This window comes from Enhydra lutris, unplaced genomic scaffold (genome assembly GCF_002288905.1).
Source record: "Enhydra lutris kenyoni isolate GAN:26980312 unplaced genomic scaffold, ASM228890v2 scaffoldscaffold43, whole genome shotgun sequence".
NCBI classification, from domain to species: domain Eukaryota; kingdom Metazoa; phylum Chordata; class Mammalia; order Carnivora; family Mustelidae; genus Enhydra; species Enhydra lutris.
The window spans coordinates 2,480,464-2,498,382 of NW_019154127.1; the positions used below are offsets into that span (position 1 = coordinate 2,480,464).

Consider the following 17,919-nt stretch of genomic DNA (forward strand, 5'->3'; position numbering starts at 1 on the left):
TACTATTCCTTTTTCACTAATCTCTTTTTAACATCCATGCTATATCCTCCTACAGGTGACTTTCTATTTTTTTTTTTTTTAAGATTTTATTTATTTGACAGAGAGAGATCACAAGTAGGCAGAGAGGCAAGCAGAGAGAGAGAGAGAGAGAGGGAGGAGGAAGCAGACTCCCTGCCCAGCAGAGAGCCTGATGCGGGACTTGATCCCAGGACCCTGAGATCATGACCTGAGCTGAAGGCAGAGGCTTAACCCACTGAGCCACCCAGGCAGCCCCAGGTGACTTTCTAAATGATAAGAAAACCTTCTATGGAAAGGCAGTGACCCCTGACAGAGATTTTCTACACTTCTGGAGATACGTCACTGCATATGATTTTGTTTCCAATCAGGCATCATTCTTACCATAAAAGCCCCTGAGCTTTTTGGAACTGTACGTAACATCCACCAGTAATGGACAGAGGAAGGCCCAATACGAAATTGTACTTTGTAGGTGGTAGGCGCTGGTTCCGGCTTCCAGTTGGAGGGGAGATCTCTAGAAAAGTTGAAATGCAGGAGCCATTGCCTCCCTTTGCAGACAGCACAGCAATTCTTCTACCTAAGCTGCTCTCATATTCAGGCCCATTCCCAACCCCATCCTACACACAAAACCCCTTTTCTGCTTTCGCTGGTAACATGAATCTCCTTACCATGGGCGGATCTGAAAAACAGCACCAAATCAGCAGCATGTGGGCTCTGTCAACTGTGCACCCTGAATTGAGCCCCAGGGCTGGAATAACTACAAATTATTTCCATAATTGTGGTTGATCTCCCTTGCGTTACCCTCACCCCTCACACACACAGGTTTCTTTCAAACCTAGCCCCTCTAGAGTCATGTGGATTACAATAAGTAGAAGGTAGAAAATGCCCTCATGGATCCTGAACAGCAGCAATTTCTTCTGAAAAGGTTGATTTTGTGCTCTATCCCACGTAAGTGGCATAAAAATTTCCCCATAACAAGAGGACATAGAGGTTTTCATGAATAAGGTCCTATGTTGCCACCAAAGAATTTTATTCAACGTGACCTATTGGATATTTAGATTGTACCAGCAATTTTATGGCCAGGAAGGCATTCCTTTCAAAAGGAATTCACATCAGCAGTGTGTGAGTAAAAGGAGAGTATCCTGAAACCGATCAGATTAGCCAAGAATGGCCGAAATACTGAAATATTCCCAATGAGTGGCTTAATTCTGAGAATGAGAAACAGGGCCTTTTGACTCTGGTCAGTGACTCCTGCCCATGTCCTTCTTAAATAGTCACAGAAATGGGATAAATAGTATATTTAGACACTAAAAGACTTTAGAGAAAGAGAGGCTTGGTATGAATCCAGCCAACACTCAGGAACTGTCACTTGGCATCTAATTATTACCCATTGTAAAAGCCCAAGCTTCACCAAATGGGGAACACAGTCCACGTCAATTGGTTAAAATATGGATAATACAATCCAACTCACTGATTGCTGTACGAATTAAATGTGACTTATGCTTATACGTGGAACTGAAGAAAGAAAACAAATGAGCTAACAAAACCAGAAACAGACTCATAAATACCAGGTACAAACTGGTGGTTCCTGGGGTTGGGGGCGAGGGGGGGGGGGGGGGGGGGGGAATGATGTTTGGGCACGAAACAGGTGAAGGGGATTAAGAGGTATAAACTTCCAGTTATAAAATAAATAAGTCATGGAGACGAAAAGTACAGCATAAGGAATACAATCAATAATACCGTAATAATGTACAGTGACGAATGGTAATTACATTTACGTATAGAATCGCCAAATCACCTTGCTGTGCACCTTAACTAATAGAAAATGGTATATCAACTATATTTAAGTTAAGAAAAAAATTTTCTAAAGAATTATATGTGACTCACAATGTAAAACACTTTCCAGATGGTGGCATACAATAAGGCTCAGTAGAAGACAGCTGCTGCTATCACATGTTATTATTGATTGTTATTATTAGCAGAGTTAGGCATTCCCTCATATATAAGATATCCAAATCATGAATAAGAAGCTATGCCAGATGCAAAAAGCAGATTTTTTTTAAACAGCATACACAAAGCACTATCCATTAAGGAAAATTTGATCAATGAGATACATTAAATTTAAAAAGTCAGTAAAACAAAGCATACCTTTAACAGAGTAAAAGGCTAGCCAGAGTAGAAAAAGATATCTGCGATGCATATAATCAACAAGAATTTGAAACACAAAATATGTAAAGAACTGCTATGAGTCACTGAGAGGCAACCCAACAGGAAAATAGGCAGGAATAAGCACTTGAAACAAGCACTTAACAAAAATGATACTGAATTGGTCATTAAACCCTCAAAAATGTACTCAGCTTCACACAAATAGCTTACAAATGAAAAATAAAAAAAGATCTGACAATAACAAGTGTTAGACAAGGATAAGGAACATCTGGAATTCTCCTAGGCCACTGATGGAAGCATAAATTATTTCAATCATTTTGGAAATTGTTTGGCAGTATTTACTAAACCTGAATGTGTACATTTAGCTCATGACACAGCAATACCAATCCTAGGTATATACCACTAGAAATGTGGACAAACATATCCTGAACACAGATAAAAGAGTACAACATTGCTCGTTATCCTCCCCCAAATAGGGATCAACCCAAATGCACCTATGGAAAGGTTGCTACACATCCCAGTTAGCCTGAACCTGCTGTAATTTATACCTGCTATCCTGGCGTAATTGTTAATGAAGCTGGTATCTCTCTCAAAACCATCTAGTCTCTGAAGTGTCCTGATGAGTTTAATCAGTGGAAATGGGAGAGTAAGGACCTTAAAAAAACTGCTCCTCTGTAAATTCAGTAACACTAGCAAAAACGGTCAAAATCAATTTTTTCAGAGCTCTGGCAACTAATTTGGTCTTGCTGTAACAATATTAGGTACTTCTACTGGAAAAAAGTGATAGCTGAATCTCAGTTAAGAATAGCAAGTTTTGAGGGCATTCTGGCTTGCCATATTCCCATCTTCAACTCCTGACCTACACAATCAGGTGAAAAAGAGCAGTCTAGCAATCACTGAAGGCAGGGGGGTGGGTGGTGGAGTGGGGTGATGAGCTCCCACAAAACACCATTCTCAGAGAACTACCGTTATTTGACTTGATAGTTCACAGGAAATTCACATTCACAGGGCTTGCTCCTATTTTACCTCAGAACTCACATGTGCAGATAGCCTTTATCCCAAGGGGAATTTGTAAAAAATAATCAGTAACAACTGTTTAATATCATCACTGCCTGAGCCCATGATGATAGTTGAGACAAAAGAGGTAGCTGACCAAGAAACTTTTTAAAAAGCTGGGGAGTAAGATATGAATTCATAAGATATCCATAGTTTAGGGAATCTATAAAGTCACATACATGTATAGGACTGTGGACACATCCACAAAACCCTGAGAAGGCCCTATGCTCACCCCTCTAGCTGACCTGGAGTCTCTGTGCAAGCAGATACGAAGGCTAAGGCAGAGTTGTTAATTAGCTCCCTGAGTGCTGAAGACATGGAGATCCTTGGGGAAGACTGGAAGTCTGTTTCCAGGAACCTAAGGAAATCTCTCCAATCATAAGCTGATTACTAAAATAACTGAGAGCAGAGGCTTCAGTGGCCACACATGACAAAGAATATTTTATAGATTTCAGGAAAGTCACTTAACAAACAAGCAGCAGTGACAACAATCACTATCAGCAAACCCTGGGGGTGAGGGTGGGAAGATCTGGTTTCAAGAGTCACCACATTAAATTCTCCAAAATATAGTTTTCAACCAAGTAAGTATGAAACATGCAAAGAAACAACAAAGCATGGCACATACACAAGAAAAGAGGCAGTCAATAGGAACCGTCCCTAAGCAAATCCAGATGGTAGCTTGCTAAACAAAGACATTAAATTAACTATTTGGAATATATCCAAAGAACTAAAGGAAATCATGTCTAATGAAGTAAATTATCAGAATGATATCTCACCAAATAGAGAATATCAATAGAGAAATTTAAAGAATTTTTTTTTCAGAGAACCAAATACAAATTCTGGAGTTGAAATGTAGAATAATTGAAGTGAAAAATTTATCAGCGGGGCTGGACAACAGGTTTGAACTGGCAAAAAAAGAAATCAGTGAACTTGAAGTAGGTCAACTGAAATTATCCAGCCCATGAAACAGAACAAAAAAAGAAATGAAGAAAGATGAACATGGTCTCAGAGACTTGCACTATCAAGTTCAAGTAATATAAACATAATGAAAGTCCCAGAAGGAGAGAGAAATGGACAGGAGGAGTCTTCAAAGAAATTATAGCGGTAAACTTTCCAAATGTGATTTGGACACAAACATCCATACATCCAAGAAGCTCAATGAATGCCAGGTAGAATAAAGAGAAAGAAATTAACACTTAGAGACATACCATAAACTGTTTAAATACAAAGATAAAAAGTAGCAACTGAGAAGCAACTCATCTAATTCATGTGTTTTTCATTTTAAGTAGGCTCCACCCCCAACTTGGGGCTTGAACTCATGACCCTAAGAGTAAGAATCACATGCTCTATGGACTAAGCCAGCCAGGTGGTCCCAAGAAGCAACTCATCTATACAAGGGATCCTCTTACGAGTCAAAGTTGATTTCTCATCAGAATCCATGGCCAGATGGCAGTACAATAATATTTTCAAAACACTCCAATTAGACTGTCAATCAAGAATTCTATACCCAGTAAAACTATCCTCCCAAAATGAAGGAGAAATGACATTCCCAGATAAACAAAAGTGTCCTCGCTTGGATGATAAAATACATATTCCCTCTACCCAACTAGTAACCCGCATGTGTGTATGTGGGTGGGGGAGTGGCTTATAGAAATTGGCTTATATAGTGGCTTAGAAATTTGTTTCGTGACTTAGGTGGTAGTACATATTTACTCTGTGATACTTCATTGAGCAATACATTTATGTTTTGTACACTCTTCTTTATGTTTTATGTCACTGATTTAAAGCAAGAGAAAACATGCTCTCTGCCTGTTCACAAAAAAAAAGAGCACCTTCTTACTTTAATGGCCCAAATGGAAATAACTTAAGGGCCAAATCCAAACACTCAATGAAATAACCTATTACTCTTTTCCATGCCTTTTATCCAGATCTGTCTTCTGCATGGAATATTCTCACTATCCATTTCAACCAATTCATCCTTATCCGCCCTTTAACATTAATGGTCAGGCTTTCCTATCCTACAAAAATCTATCCATGTGTCTTTCTCCCACATCACATGGGAAAATTTTAAGAGTAGGAACTACGTCAAAATCTTCTTGTTCTCAATAGCACTGTTTGAAGCATGTAGGAAACAGATAGTAAAAGTTGGAGGAATTCCTGCATCATGGAAACACATGAAGGAAGTCCTCCTAACTAATACAACCAAAAGTTCTGGTAGAGTGCATCATAACCAACCAAACCCAAATAATTCCCTACAAAATTAAATGCTAACCCTGAAGGGATTAGCGGGTTAGTTTGTTTTTTTTTTTTTTTTTTTTTAAACACAATTAACATGCAAACTTCAGGAACACTGGGTACAAATTTCTGATAAGATGAGGAAGAGAAATTATCTGGGTATAGCTAGTCATTTCTGGGATATCATTATTTTACTTTATGAGTAATATTAGAAGAGAACATTATGGTACAAAATTTTGACAGCTCAAATAATTTCTAAATTAAGGAATTCATCATCTCTTTCTAAGGCTCTACACGAACAGCATTGAGATTACACCGACAAATCCTTCAACAGGCAAGTGACAAACAGGGCAAGTTTCTCAAAGTCCACTCACGTCCCTCCCCGGGCTTCCCTTGGAACACTCTGGGTGAGTTCTCTCATTTCAATGTAAATGTGTATTTTGTCATTGATCACTCTTGTTTCTATAGTGAAAAAATGATAAAACCCAGCACTGAAAGGAAAACAGGGTGGGGCACATAGGCAGGAGAGGAAGGTGTCTGGTTCAGAGGTTTGAAACATCCCAAAAGGAAGTGCCCGACAAACCTGAAAGAGGAAAGCGTCACCCAGGGAATTGCTGAGGCAGAAGACGAAGTCCTTTTTGGGGTGCTCAGGCACAGCCTGCACAATGCTGTTCTCCACCCAGACAGCGTGCTTGGGGATGCTGTTGTGGTCTATTCCAGACCTGCCGTCGCTCTCGTAGAAAAAGAGTGTGCACCCTGAGAAAACAAACAGGGATCCATGTGAGTGGTCGGTGCCTGTACAATGAGAATTCAGTGGTGGAAACTATTGCTCATGTCCTGTCAAAAGGGGAGGGCTGGAAATTAAAGCATGTGGAAACCCAGAGAGTACGCAGAAAGGGGCCTTGCTTGTACTGAAATCTTAGATGGACTGAGAGAAAGGAAACGATTCTTTTTTTTTTTTTAAAGATTTTATTTGAGAGACACAGAGAGAGAGAGAAAGAGTGAGAGAGAGAGAGAGAGAGAGAGAGAGAGTGTGTGTGTGTGTGTGTGTGTGTGTGTGTGTGCATGAGTGGCGGGAGGGGCAGAGGGAGAAGCAGGTTCCCGCTGTGCAGGGAGCCTGACTCAGGACTCAATTCCAGGATCCTGGAACCATGACCTAAGCCGAAGGCAGACGCTTAACCGACTGAGCCACCCAGGCACCTCAAAAGGCAAAGATTCTTAAATCACAGTTTCTCAACCCACACACATCCTCAACTTCTTTAAGACCCTCACTTTCTGTTTTAGACTGCTCTGTTACAGACTATGGGGTCTGTAACACAGAGGGTTCTTATCGCTCCTCTGGCCAGTGGGGGCGGCTAGAACCCCAGCTCCACAGGTCAGAACCGCAAGTTCCACAGTGTGAGGCCCGCCAGTCAGGAGGGAACCACTGGAGTCCGTTCCAGATAGCTCCCGTGATGTATAACCAGGAGACACAATTAATTGGGTTTCTTGGCTCTGCCCTTGGAGAAAACCATTTATAATACTAGCTTTAGGTGTTTTAAGGATAAGGCAAGACATGATAGCTTTTCAAGCTCAAGTATGTTCTATAAAATGTTCTTCTAGAAATAAACCATGTCCCTGTTCCTCCTGAAAGAAGGTATGTCATGGCACACGTATGAGGGGCTGGGGGATCGGGAAGCCTGGTCCACACTTACCTGCACCACGAAACTAGTGAGGCAGTCACAGTAAAAACCTCTCCGAAATCTGTGGCAAGGTGGGTTTAGGAGACACTCTCCATCATCATCTAAACGTGAGGCTCACTTTAATAGTAATTACTAGCTGAACATTTACCGTCAACTCATCAAAACCAGTTTCAGGGAAGCCTGGGCCCCACTTTATGACTCTTCCTTAATTCTGTCAGTTTTCAACATTAACCACCAGCAAGGGCCACACTTTAGGTGAACAGCGAAGTCCTTGAAAGTGCAGCTACCATACGAGTTTTCATAAAGTAAATTTGCTTCCATGTGATTAGCAAAATGTAGAATGATGGGGATCAGTGGAGAAGTCCCACGAGTTCAAAGGCAGTGTCTCCCAGCCCGCCGTATTTCACATCTGCAGGTTAACAGCTGCTGAAGGCAAATCCCCGAACTCAGCTGAATGCCGTGTCCGCTGGCATCACAATTTTCCCTTGGCAGAGTTTCCCCAAAGCCTTCCTTACAAGTCCTGTCGTATGGTGCTTCTGAGCTTTAGGATTTCTTCATCACTGTCCTGGTCTCAAGAATTCGGGAGTTCTGATTCTTCTTTCTACCCATAAGTTATATTTACTTTGTTCTTAAAGGTGAAGTCCCACGTTTTCCATAGCAGTCATTGTTAAAAAGTAAGATGTGAACTACTGAGTATTTTTAGCAGGGTATTTAGTTATCCATCTATCTTATCTATTTAGTGTTGGGCTAAAAAGTTGCAAACATATAAATTTTTTTGGCCCTTTTTTTTTTTTTTAAAGATTTTTATGTATTTATTTGACAGAGAGATAGAGATAGAGCACAAGTAAGCAGAGCTGCAGGCAGAGCGAGGGAGAGAAACAGGCTCCCTGCTGAGCAGGGAGCCCAATGCAGGGCTCAATCCCAGAACCCTGGAATCATGACCCGAGCTGAAGGCAGCTGCTCAACCAACTGAGCCACCCAGGCGCCCCGCAAACATATAATTTAATGACGTACCTATTAAGGAGTCTGTCCCAACCTTATTTTTCCCATAGTCCCTGTTATTCTGAAGATCTCAGGTCTTTTCAGAAACACATACAACACACTGCAGAATCGTCTGTACCTATTTTCACTTCTTAAGCTAGCACAGATTCAGAGATAATATAGGAAAGAAAATGGGAAGGGGATGCTATTTTCCTCCAAATCGGAGGTTCCTGAGGTGGGAAACACCCTCAATTTTGCCATTGAGGTCAAGGACATCTGGTGGCATCTGGAGACATTTTTGGTTGTCACTGGGTATGGGGGAATGGGGCAGGTGCCACTGGCATCCTGCAGGTGGAGGGCACAGATGTTGCTAAACATCCTGCTGAGCCCCAGAGAGCATCCCTACAACAAAGAATTATCCAGAAAATGTCAATAGTGCCCCTGTTGAGAAACCCTGCTCTCATCTTTAGGACTAACATGACACTAATGATTAGCAGACTCTGAACAGACAAGGAGCAACACAGCTGTACCGTGGGCTGTGGACAGAGAAAGAAGCCAAAGGATCATGAAGAGGAGATGTCCACAGACCCTGGCATGTGCAAATGCAGAACATTTTATGGTCTTCTCAAATTGCTGTTTTTATAATTTTGCAACGTTGGTTTACAATCACCCCTGACAGTAGGTGGTTAAACTTGGTTAAAATCGTTAAAACATACTCTCTTTCCTGCCTGTTTTGGTGTGAAGATTAACACGAAGCAGCAAATCCCGGAAGCACGTGCTTCCTGAAAGCAGTCAATCGGCCTTCACCCACCCCTGGACGTCTCCTGTATGCTCAGCACTTGCCGAAGGAGACACTCCAGAGATTAATTCTAAATGAAATCATTTTTTAAAAAAATTAATTACTCTGCCTAAAGTGGCAGACTCTTTAGAGAATCTGCCCCCACAACTCCCAGGTGCTCTCTGCTTTTTTATTTCTCGATCTCCCAGAGTTGCCAAGAAAAACACAGCAGCACACTCTGCCTTTGAGTGGCAAGGACCAGGCCCGAGCATGTCGATCTATAATGGGAACCCGTCAGGATTAAGAAACGGAGGGCTCAGTGGCTCTGTGTCCTGGGCCTGGAGCGTGACAGCCTGTGTCATTCAAATCTGGGTCACCAAGAGCGTGAAGGCTCCCTCCTCTAACGGGCTCTGGAGCCGTTGCTCTGAGATGGCACACCCGGGCTTTGAGTATCCTTTATTCTCTAAGGGAACGGCGGAATCAAAGGATGCCCTCTTCCACATCCCAAGTGAAAAATCGCCTAATTATTGTTAGTCTACGACACTAACATCGGTGTCTCAACTGTAGCAATCACCTGGGAAGTGTACTTAACACACAGATTCAGGGCCTGTCATGGGCTGAATTATCTTGCCCCAAATTCCTGTTTAAGTCCTAATCCAGTAACTCAAAATGTGACTGTACTTGGAGTTAGGATCTCTACAAATACCTTTATAAACTGAGGTCAGAGGAGTGGGCCCTAATCCAATCTGACTGCTAACCTTCTAAGAGGGAATTCGGACACAGACAGGTAGATGGGGAAGGCCAGGGGAAGATACTGGAAGAAGACAGCCATCTAGAAGCCAAGGAGACAGGTGTCTCACCAGCCCCACTTCTACCTTGATCTCTTCCAGCTTCCAGAACTGTGAGAAGATAAATTTCTTTGGTTAAACCACTCAAGTCTGTGGTACTTGGTTATCATGGCCCTGATACAGGGCAGAGGGATACGCCTTCATTTTTCTGTGGGAACGTGGGCCTAGTGGTGAGCTACCTTGACCACAGGGACCGGATCTGGGAACAACAGAGCAAGGAGACAGAAGGAACCTGGGACCTGGATGACTCACAGGAAGGAATCACCATAACTTCAGCCTATGGTGGACGGGAGGGAACTCAGTCTATCTCACTTCAGGTACCATCACTGCGGGTCTCTGAGACATGCAGTGAAAACGTCCAGTCTAATTAACAAGCTCCCTTCCTGTCTCACTGAAGTATTGAAGCAACAGTTGGCACCAGCAGTAATGGGACCAACCCACACCTCGCCTGTCCTTCAGGGGGTGGCCTGCGCATCACTGTAAGACTCTAGAATGTTCTATGCCTCTAGGATTGGACGTTCTCCCTCTAACCACAGTTAAGGAGATGGAGTATGGAATGGTCTAGAGGGTACACCACACCTGGGAAGCCCAGACGTCCCCCTGTGCTCGTCCTTCATGCTTGTTAACCTATCGAACCTGTCCTGCCGTACCTTAACCCGGTCTCAAATTTGGTTTGTGACAGAAGGTCTAAGGGGTCGGCTCCAAGTACTCTCTCAGTCACGGAGCACACAAATGGGAGCTTTTCTCCTATGGAGACACATGCAGGCATGCACAATAGTATGTGCATGAACTTCTGAAGTAGGACAACGAATAGCAACATATAAAAGCATTACACTTACTAATGAAAAGGCAGCCATGTCTCCACATGTGTATGTATCTATACACACACACACACACTCCCTCTCTCTCTCTCTCATGTAGTCGAATGTGACTGTAAAACAATTACTTTTTCACAAACCTAGGATAACTCAGACATTCTAGTAAGCACTGGGCTGAGCCTCATGAAATTAGTGATATTCTAGCATTTTTAGCCTAAAGAAATGGTCATTTCACAGGATTCAAATGAATGTTTCCCTCCAAAATAGTTATTTTAGGAGGTACTTCCCTAACTTGAATGACTTTTCTTTTCTTTTGGAACACGACCCTCAAATGAGCTGTCCTCGGAAGCAGCTGTCTATACAAGGAAACTAGATGTGGGATGCTCCTCTAGCTTAACTGTGAAAAAAGAAAGAAAACAAAACAGCGCTGGTGGGGGCGGGGGAAGTGAGGAGTTACCGATAATCAAGGCGCAAACCAGTTTCAGTTAAGAGAGATGATCACGGGGTACCTGGGTGGCTCAAAGGGTTAAGCCTTTGCCTTCAGCTCAGGTCTTGGTGTCAGGTTCCTGGGATCGAGTCCCACGTTGGGCTCTCTGCTCGGCAGGGAGCCTGTATACTCCCTCTCTCTCTACCCATCTCTCTGCCTACATGTGATCTCTCTCTGTGTCAAATAAATACATAAAATCAATCTTTAAAAAAGAGAGAGATGGTCACATTCTAGAGATTTGCCCTATGGTCCACGACAGGGTCACATACACCTAAATTTTTAAGGGAAGATTTCATGCTAAGTATTCCCATACTTACACAACTGGTTAAAAGTGGTATGAAATGCACACCCCACGTCCTCATAAACCATCGGGTGCGCAGGCGCACCCTGGCGCGCAAGGTTCCCCGGCCCAGGGGGGCGGGGCGCTCCCGGTCCTACCTTTCAAGGACACCCAGTAGTGCTTCCACTTCCGCCGGGTGGCCGACTCCACCTTCTTGTTCTTCTTGTGCACGAGGAAGTTCTTGACGGCCAGCGCCCCGGCCTTGCGCACCGTGCCCTGCGCGGCCGTGAGCAGGATGTCCGACTGGCCCGGCGAGCTCAGGGTGCCGCTGCTCTGCTCGTCGCTGTGCGCCGAGCCCGCCTCCTCCAGGCTCTCGCTGTTGGTGGTGCTCATCTCCAGCTCCCGGCGGAAATTCTCGTACACCCCCTGGCGGGCCGCATCCCCGGTGGAGCTGCTGCCGCTGTCGCTGCCCACGAAGGCGCGGCCGGTGGGGGGCGAGTAGCTGGAGTTGGTGGCATTGGATCGCCTGGACAGGAGGTCCATGTCGGTGGTGGCCCCTTCGATCCCACTGTCCGCGAACTCACTTCCCTCGCCGGCGTTAACATCCTTGGGAGCAGAAAGGGACAAGAGGAAGACATGCATCAAGACGAGAGGAAAGCCGGGGACTGGGCAGCCGGCAGAGCTGCAGGGAACCCACACGGCACCGCTGCTCCCCAGCCTGGCCCGGACCAACTCCTCCCCAAACCCCAGATCCGCACAAACCCAACCTGCCGGCAAAGCGGCTGTGGAGGGTAGTTGGAGGGGGACCGCCCTGGCATGAATGCGAACCATCCCAAACATTCAAGAAATATGTATTAAAAACCAAGGAACGCTTCCAAGAGCTTATCATTTATCTGACTTAGATAATGAACTAACTGGCAGATTAGCTATAGATGCTCCCACGGCCATGCTGAGAGAGCTCAGCTCCCTGACCCTCATCAGCCTGCCCCAAACTCCAGGAAATTCTGCAGGCTGATTAGCCGTGGCAGAGGTAGGGGGTAACAATGGGTAACAAGGTCTTTGCAGCCAGTACCATTCCATAAATCAATAAATAAATAACTCGGTTAGGAGTTTGTTTTATAATGTGGCGACTCAAAAGATAACCAGAGCACAGCCTCACCCACTCACCCAGCAAGGACCCAGGTCCCACGAACAGGCAAGAGTCCTCATGCTGTAATCAGCGTCCCTTCTCGAAAACAAGCAGCCTCTCACTCTGCATTGAGCTAAATAAGTCTGTGGGGCCCACAGCTCCAAGGCAGGCTCTCCAATTACCTTGCCCTTTCAAAGCCAGCAAGCTCGGAGCCCCAAGCAGGCTACTCACTGCCCCTGGGCCAAGTGACAGCTTCCGGCAACTGCCAACGCGCCGGGATATCAATTCCCAGTTTAATAACATCTGGAAGTTCCAAAGCACTGTCCCCGCTCTCAAGCCTAACATTTCGGGTACAGAGACAGGTCTGTTCTCAAATCAGAACCTTAATTGCTCCAAAGTGCTACAGGCATGTCCATAAACAATAATTAAATAATGGCAGTAATCAAGGAGGGATAATGACAGCAATATTGGACAGGACAGCTCAACGGTCTTATGGATAAGAAATCAGACTGATTCTTCTCAATGGAAGAGAATAGGTACATGGGCATGACACAGAAGAGACGGCAAAGTAACACACGGTTTGGGGATTTCACCACTTTTTCAGCCTCAGTCTCAGAAGCAGCCAATTATGGTTCACAAATGTAAAAACAGACTATTCTGAGTTGGCATAAAAATAAAATCTTTGGACTCAAATATTTGCTGAGAGGCCACGGGGCAGAATGAACCAAGCCACACAGTGACACGGTCCTGGGCGAGGCCTGGACAGCTGCTGTACCTTATCTCTACCCATCTCACTTGGTCAATTCTTAAGTGAGGGCCTCAAAATTCACTTCACCTTCGTCATCAAGAGACACTAAGCGAACGACTAAAAGATGGGCAGAGACAGATGTTCACTTATATGGGGGATCCAAAAATGTTGAATTCATAGAACGGAGAGCGGAACAGTGTCTGTCAGGGGTGGGGGGTGGGGAAAAGGGGGAGATGGCGGCCAAAGGAGGGTACCAACTTTCAGTTATAAAACTTTATAATGTCTAGGAGCTCCTGAGCGGCTCAGTCACTGAAGCGTCTGCCCTTGGCTCAGGTCATGCATGTCTCAAGGTCCTGGGATCGAGCCCCAAGTCGGGCTCCCTGCTCAGCGGGGAGTCTGCTTCTGCCTCTCTCCCCACTTGTGCTCTCTCTCTCTCAAATAAATAAATAAAATCTTTATTAAGAAAAGTTAAGTTCTAGGAATCAAATGTGCAGCATGGTGGGTACTGAAATTTGCTAAGGGAGTAATCTTAGGTGTTTTCACCACACACACACACAAAAAGGTAATTATGTGCGGTGATGCATGTGTTAATTAACTTGATTGTGGTAATCATTTCACAATGTATACATATATTAAATCAGAACACCGTGCACCTTCAAAAAAAAAAAAAAAACACAATAAAGAGAACAGTATGCAAAAGGAGGAAAGTAGGGGCGCCTGGATGGCTCAGTGGGTTCAAGCCTCTGCCTTCGGCTCAGGTCATGATCCCAGGGTCTTCGGATCGAGCCCCAAATCAGGCTCTCCACTCAGCAGGGAGCCTGCTTCCTCCTCTCTCTCTGCTTGCCTCTCTGCCTACTTGTTATCTCTGTCTGTCAAATAAATAAATAAAATATAAAAAAAAAAAGGAAGAAAATAATGGATCTGGCCAATACTACCTTTGACAGGTGTTCAAGGTTAACTGGGAACCCCTCTCTACTACCTAAAACTGTTCTTCAAGAAAGAAAGAAAAGAAAAAGCAAGGAGGGAAGACAGAAGCAGGAAGGAGTTAGGATAGCTTCAGAGGACGAGCTGCATTTCCAATGGAGTTCAGACCCCTGGGATTTCAAGGGGATTAAAGGCATACCCTTGCAACTACCAGTCCCATCACTCTGCTATCTGCTATCCCACCAGGGCCATGAAGGACCCAGATCCGGTGGGTAAAAATGCCCTATATAAAAAGGAAAACACAGATAAGAACTCCCACTTCTCCCGGCAGGAATATTGACCATGTCAATAAAGAAAGTAAGTAAAATTTGCCGTGACTGATGATTCAAGACAACCCTGGGTGATGGGAGACGAGGTGTGTGTGAATTTCCTAAACATCTGGATTCGTTTTCATGGATCTCAGTCTTTCCCTTGAAGAAAGGAAGGCATCAGTGCCAAGCTCCCCTCTAAGATGCAAAGAGGTGAGAACCATCTCTGTACGTCAGGGAGAGATTTGCTATGCTGGTAACCTCCCTGGTCTGTAAGAGAAAGACCTCAGAACCAGGGAGAGAATGGACTCAAGGCATCTTGTTAATTCCCAGAGCTCAAGAATAGGCAGGGACCTTGCAAAGCAACCCTCCTGATTAATCAATGAGGATGCTGGGGCTCAGAAATTCACAGCCCTGGCTGCTAGCTGACTGGGAGTCAGAACCCACATTTCCAACTACCTTTTCCACTATGACATGGCAGCCCCACTGCTCAGTTGCAAGTAGCACCTGGCCAGGTTCTACCGAAACAGGCACCTCTATGCTTTACCCTTTTTTGTCAACAAGGCCCTTTCTAGGTTTTCCCAGAGAAAGCTAGTATCTGTTTGCCTTGACTTCCCAGGCAAAGAGCTCAAATCTCAGAGTGGGGATAAGAGGAAGGAGGAGGTGAATGAGGAGGGAAAGAGGCAGAAACAAGACAGACCAAACCCTCAAGAGCATGTGTCTTAATAGTCTCCGACTTCCCCACAAACCATTTACCCCTTTACAGAATACCTTGGGGCCTCTCTAGAAACTAAGCATTAAGGCTTGGCAGACACTCACCTCTCTGCCGGGCCTGAACATCTGCTCATGCCAACTGCTGCTATCAGCTCATCATGGCCCGGGCTCTGTATGCCCAGCTCTGGGATGGCCACTGATCTGAGCAAAGAAGTGATTACCCCAGGTGAGAGGCCTGCCAGCCCTAGCTGAGCCAGCATAGCCCTGGAGCACACAACCCGCGTAACCGCTGGGGAATGTTCTGGATCTTTTGTCCAAGCCGACTCCACCTTGTCTCCACATGCGGCCAAGCAGGCTCGGTGGTAGATGGCCCCCACTGATATGTGACCCAGCCTGTTGGGAAACATGCAGGTTGCCCAGACCCAGCCCCACTTGGTCATGAAGTTTGCGATGTCCCAAATACCCAGAGGCCCCAGGCTCTAGCATCACAGGAAATAAGGACTACCTAACCAGAGGCACTATTCAACACTGCAACGGTCCACAAGAGGCTCGCGGGCACCAGCAACCTCCAGCTTCAGTGTGGGTCAGAATCATCTGTAGAACCCACTCCCCAAATGCCTAAGCACCACCTCAGAATCTCTAGCACAAACCAAAGCCAGACACTCCGACACAGAGGCTCTGGGTTCCCACTTTGTTTCTTGTTTTTATCTTCATTCCAGTTAGCTAACATTCAGTGCTGGATTAGTTTCAAGCGTACAATACAGTGATTCAAACATTTCCATACATCACCCTTGTGCTCACTGGGTTCACACTTTGGAAAACAGCAGGCATCCACCCCTCCGAGGCTGCATCCCGGATGCCCATCACCCTCCGACGTCAGGATGCCTATCACTGTAATGCACCTTCCAAGAGCTCAGAAGGAAGAGTGCCACCATCAAGCGAACGTTCCTGGTGGTCATCCTTCCGAGGGCTCCTCCTCCTTCCCACCTCACTCTCAAGGGCTTGGCACCTGAGAAAACGGATTCTTTCCATACTCAGAACCTCCCCGACTCTTCCCAGCAGCAAGAAATCCAAAATCCAACCCCAGGGCAGAATCTCACGGGAGCAAGCAGTGTCTGTAGCAAACACAAGGTGTGTTCCTTCATAGTGAGTGAGGTCTCTTAGCATCTGATAGGTCCTAGTAGTTCATCATATACCGAGCTCTAATTCAAAAGTCAAAGGAGATCAGGGGAGATGGTAAGACCCTAGCAACACAGAGAAGTGACTCTCACGTGATGCATAATCCACTCAGAGATTTCCTGGAAATTACTCAAAATATACTCCCCGTGTTAGAAACACTCCACTGAAAAGGCTTCCGATTATACACAACATTCATGGGGTACAGAGGCTCTCAGAGCCTGGTCTCCCTGGACACATCCTCCCAAGCCAGATTTCTAGAGCGCTCGCCAGTTTCCACGGCACTGGCAGATTCCCAGCACAAACATATGCACTTTCCTACCGGGTCCACAAGTGGCCAGCTGTAGCCCGAAGCACACCACAGCTGCCAGGCCAAGGTGATCGAGGTCACCAGAGCTGGACCACAAATGCTAAGGTGGGCTCAGGTACTCAAATGCAGGCGGCAGGCAGCAAATGTAAAAGCCCGTTCTCACCGCCTTGGCAAACCGAAGGGTCAGGCGGCATGAATGGGGGCTAACGATACATTGTAACAAGGCTCCAGTGGTTTCGCTGGGCAACTTACAAATCCTCTGAGGGACAGGTTTTCTGTGTTAATGACAGGTGAACACAGTTTTGAAAAGGTAATCAGCCACAAAGTTCAAGGGCCCTGGGACACTTCAAGGACAGTAAGATCAATCAGCCATTTGTAGTTATCAGTCTGATGCAATTAGAAGCTATTTCCTTGGTTACTTTGTTTAATTTCCCCGATGAATCCAGCTTTGCTTTCACATAGCTATACAGAAAAGCTAAATATGGAGAGTTCGTGGACTTTCAGGGGGTTGAGGAAATTTCGACTTGCAGAAGCTCTGAATTAGAACAACTTTTGCCTTGTTCAATTCTAAAACACTCCTCCCCTGGTTTACCATCTTCTTATCCCCCAAACTGCCAAGTGCCCCCTCTCACACACACGCACACACATGAATAGTTTTTGGCTCCCAGTGTTCTCTCCTTGGTATACTTGATATACTCTTAGGATACTCTCCCTTGGTAATCTCAGTATGGTCAATATCGATCCTGGGGAAGTTACTTTGAACTACTCTGTGCCTCAGTTTCCCCACCTGTCAAATGGGGATGACAACAGTTATCTCCCCTTTAGAACACTGTTAAGATGCTGTGAAACTGAGTTAACCCAGCAAAGGTTTCTAGAACTGTGGCCAGCACATAGTACCTGCTTAAAAGCATTAACTATGATTACTGTCATTTCCACCTTCGGTCTAAATTCATCTTGGCCCAAGGAGAGAAGCACTGCCTGACCTCGCTCACTAGTGCCTAACGTGGAAGGGTGCTGCTGAGGAAACTGGGGAAAATGGGCTGACCACAGCTGGTATGAGCCTAGAAGTGCCTTTTAAGTTATTTTCACATTCGCAAAATAGCATCATAACCTAGGAAAATGGTGTTTTCTACTTTTTTTTTTTTTAAGATTTTATTTACTTATTTGACAGAGAGGCCACAAGCAGGGGGGAGGGGAGGCAGAGGGAGAGGGAGAAGCAAGCTCCCTACTGAGCAAGGAGCCTGATGCAGGGCTCGATCCCAGG

At 45.2% G+C, this 17,919-nt stretch overlaps 1 protein-coding gene across 2 annotated transcripts in view; it reads right to left on the minus strand.

Annotated features, from left to right (window-relative positions):
* LOC111155650 (T-cell lymphoma invasion and metastasis 1) overlaps positions 1 to 17,919 on the minus strand; it is a 200,621-nt gene that overhangs the window by 105,475 nt on the left and 77,227 nt on the right. For both annotated transcript variants that reach the window (XM_022515945.1, XM_022515944.1), the window contains exons 4-5: positions 11,505 to 11,952; positions 6,056 to 6,228 (exon numbers count right to left, since the gene is read on the minus strand). In XM_022515945.1, coding sequence (XP_022371653.1) covers positions 6,056 to 6,228; positions 11,505 to 11,952 — 621 coding nt within the window. The remainder of the gene's footprint in view (positions 1 to 6,055; positions 6,229 to 11,504; positions 11,953 to 17,919) is intronic.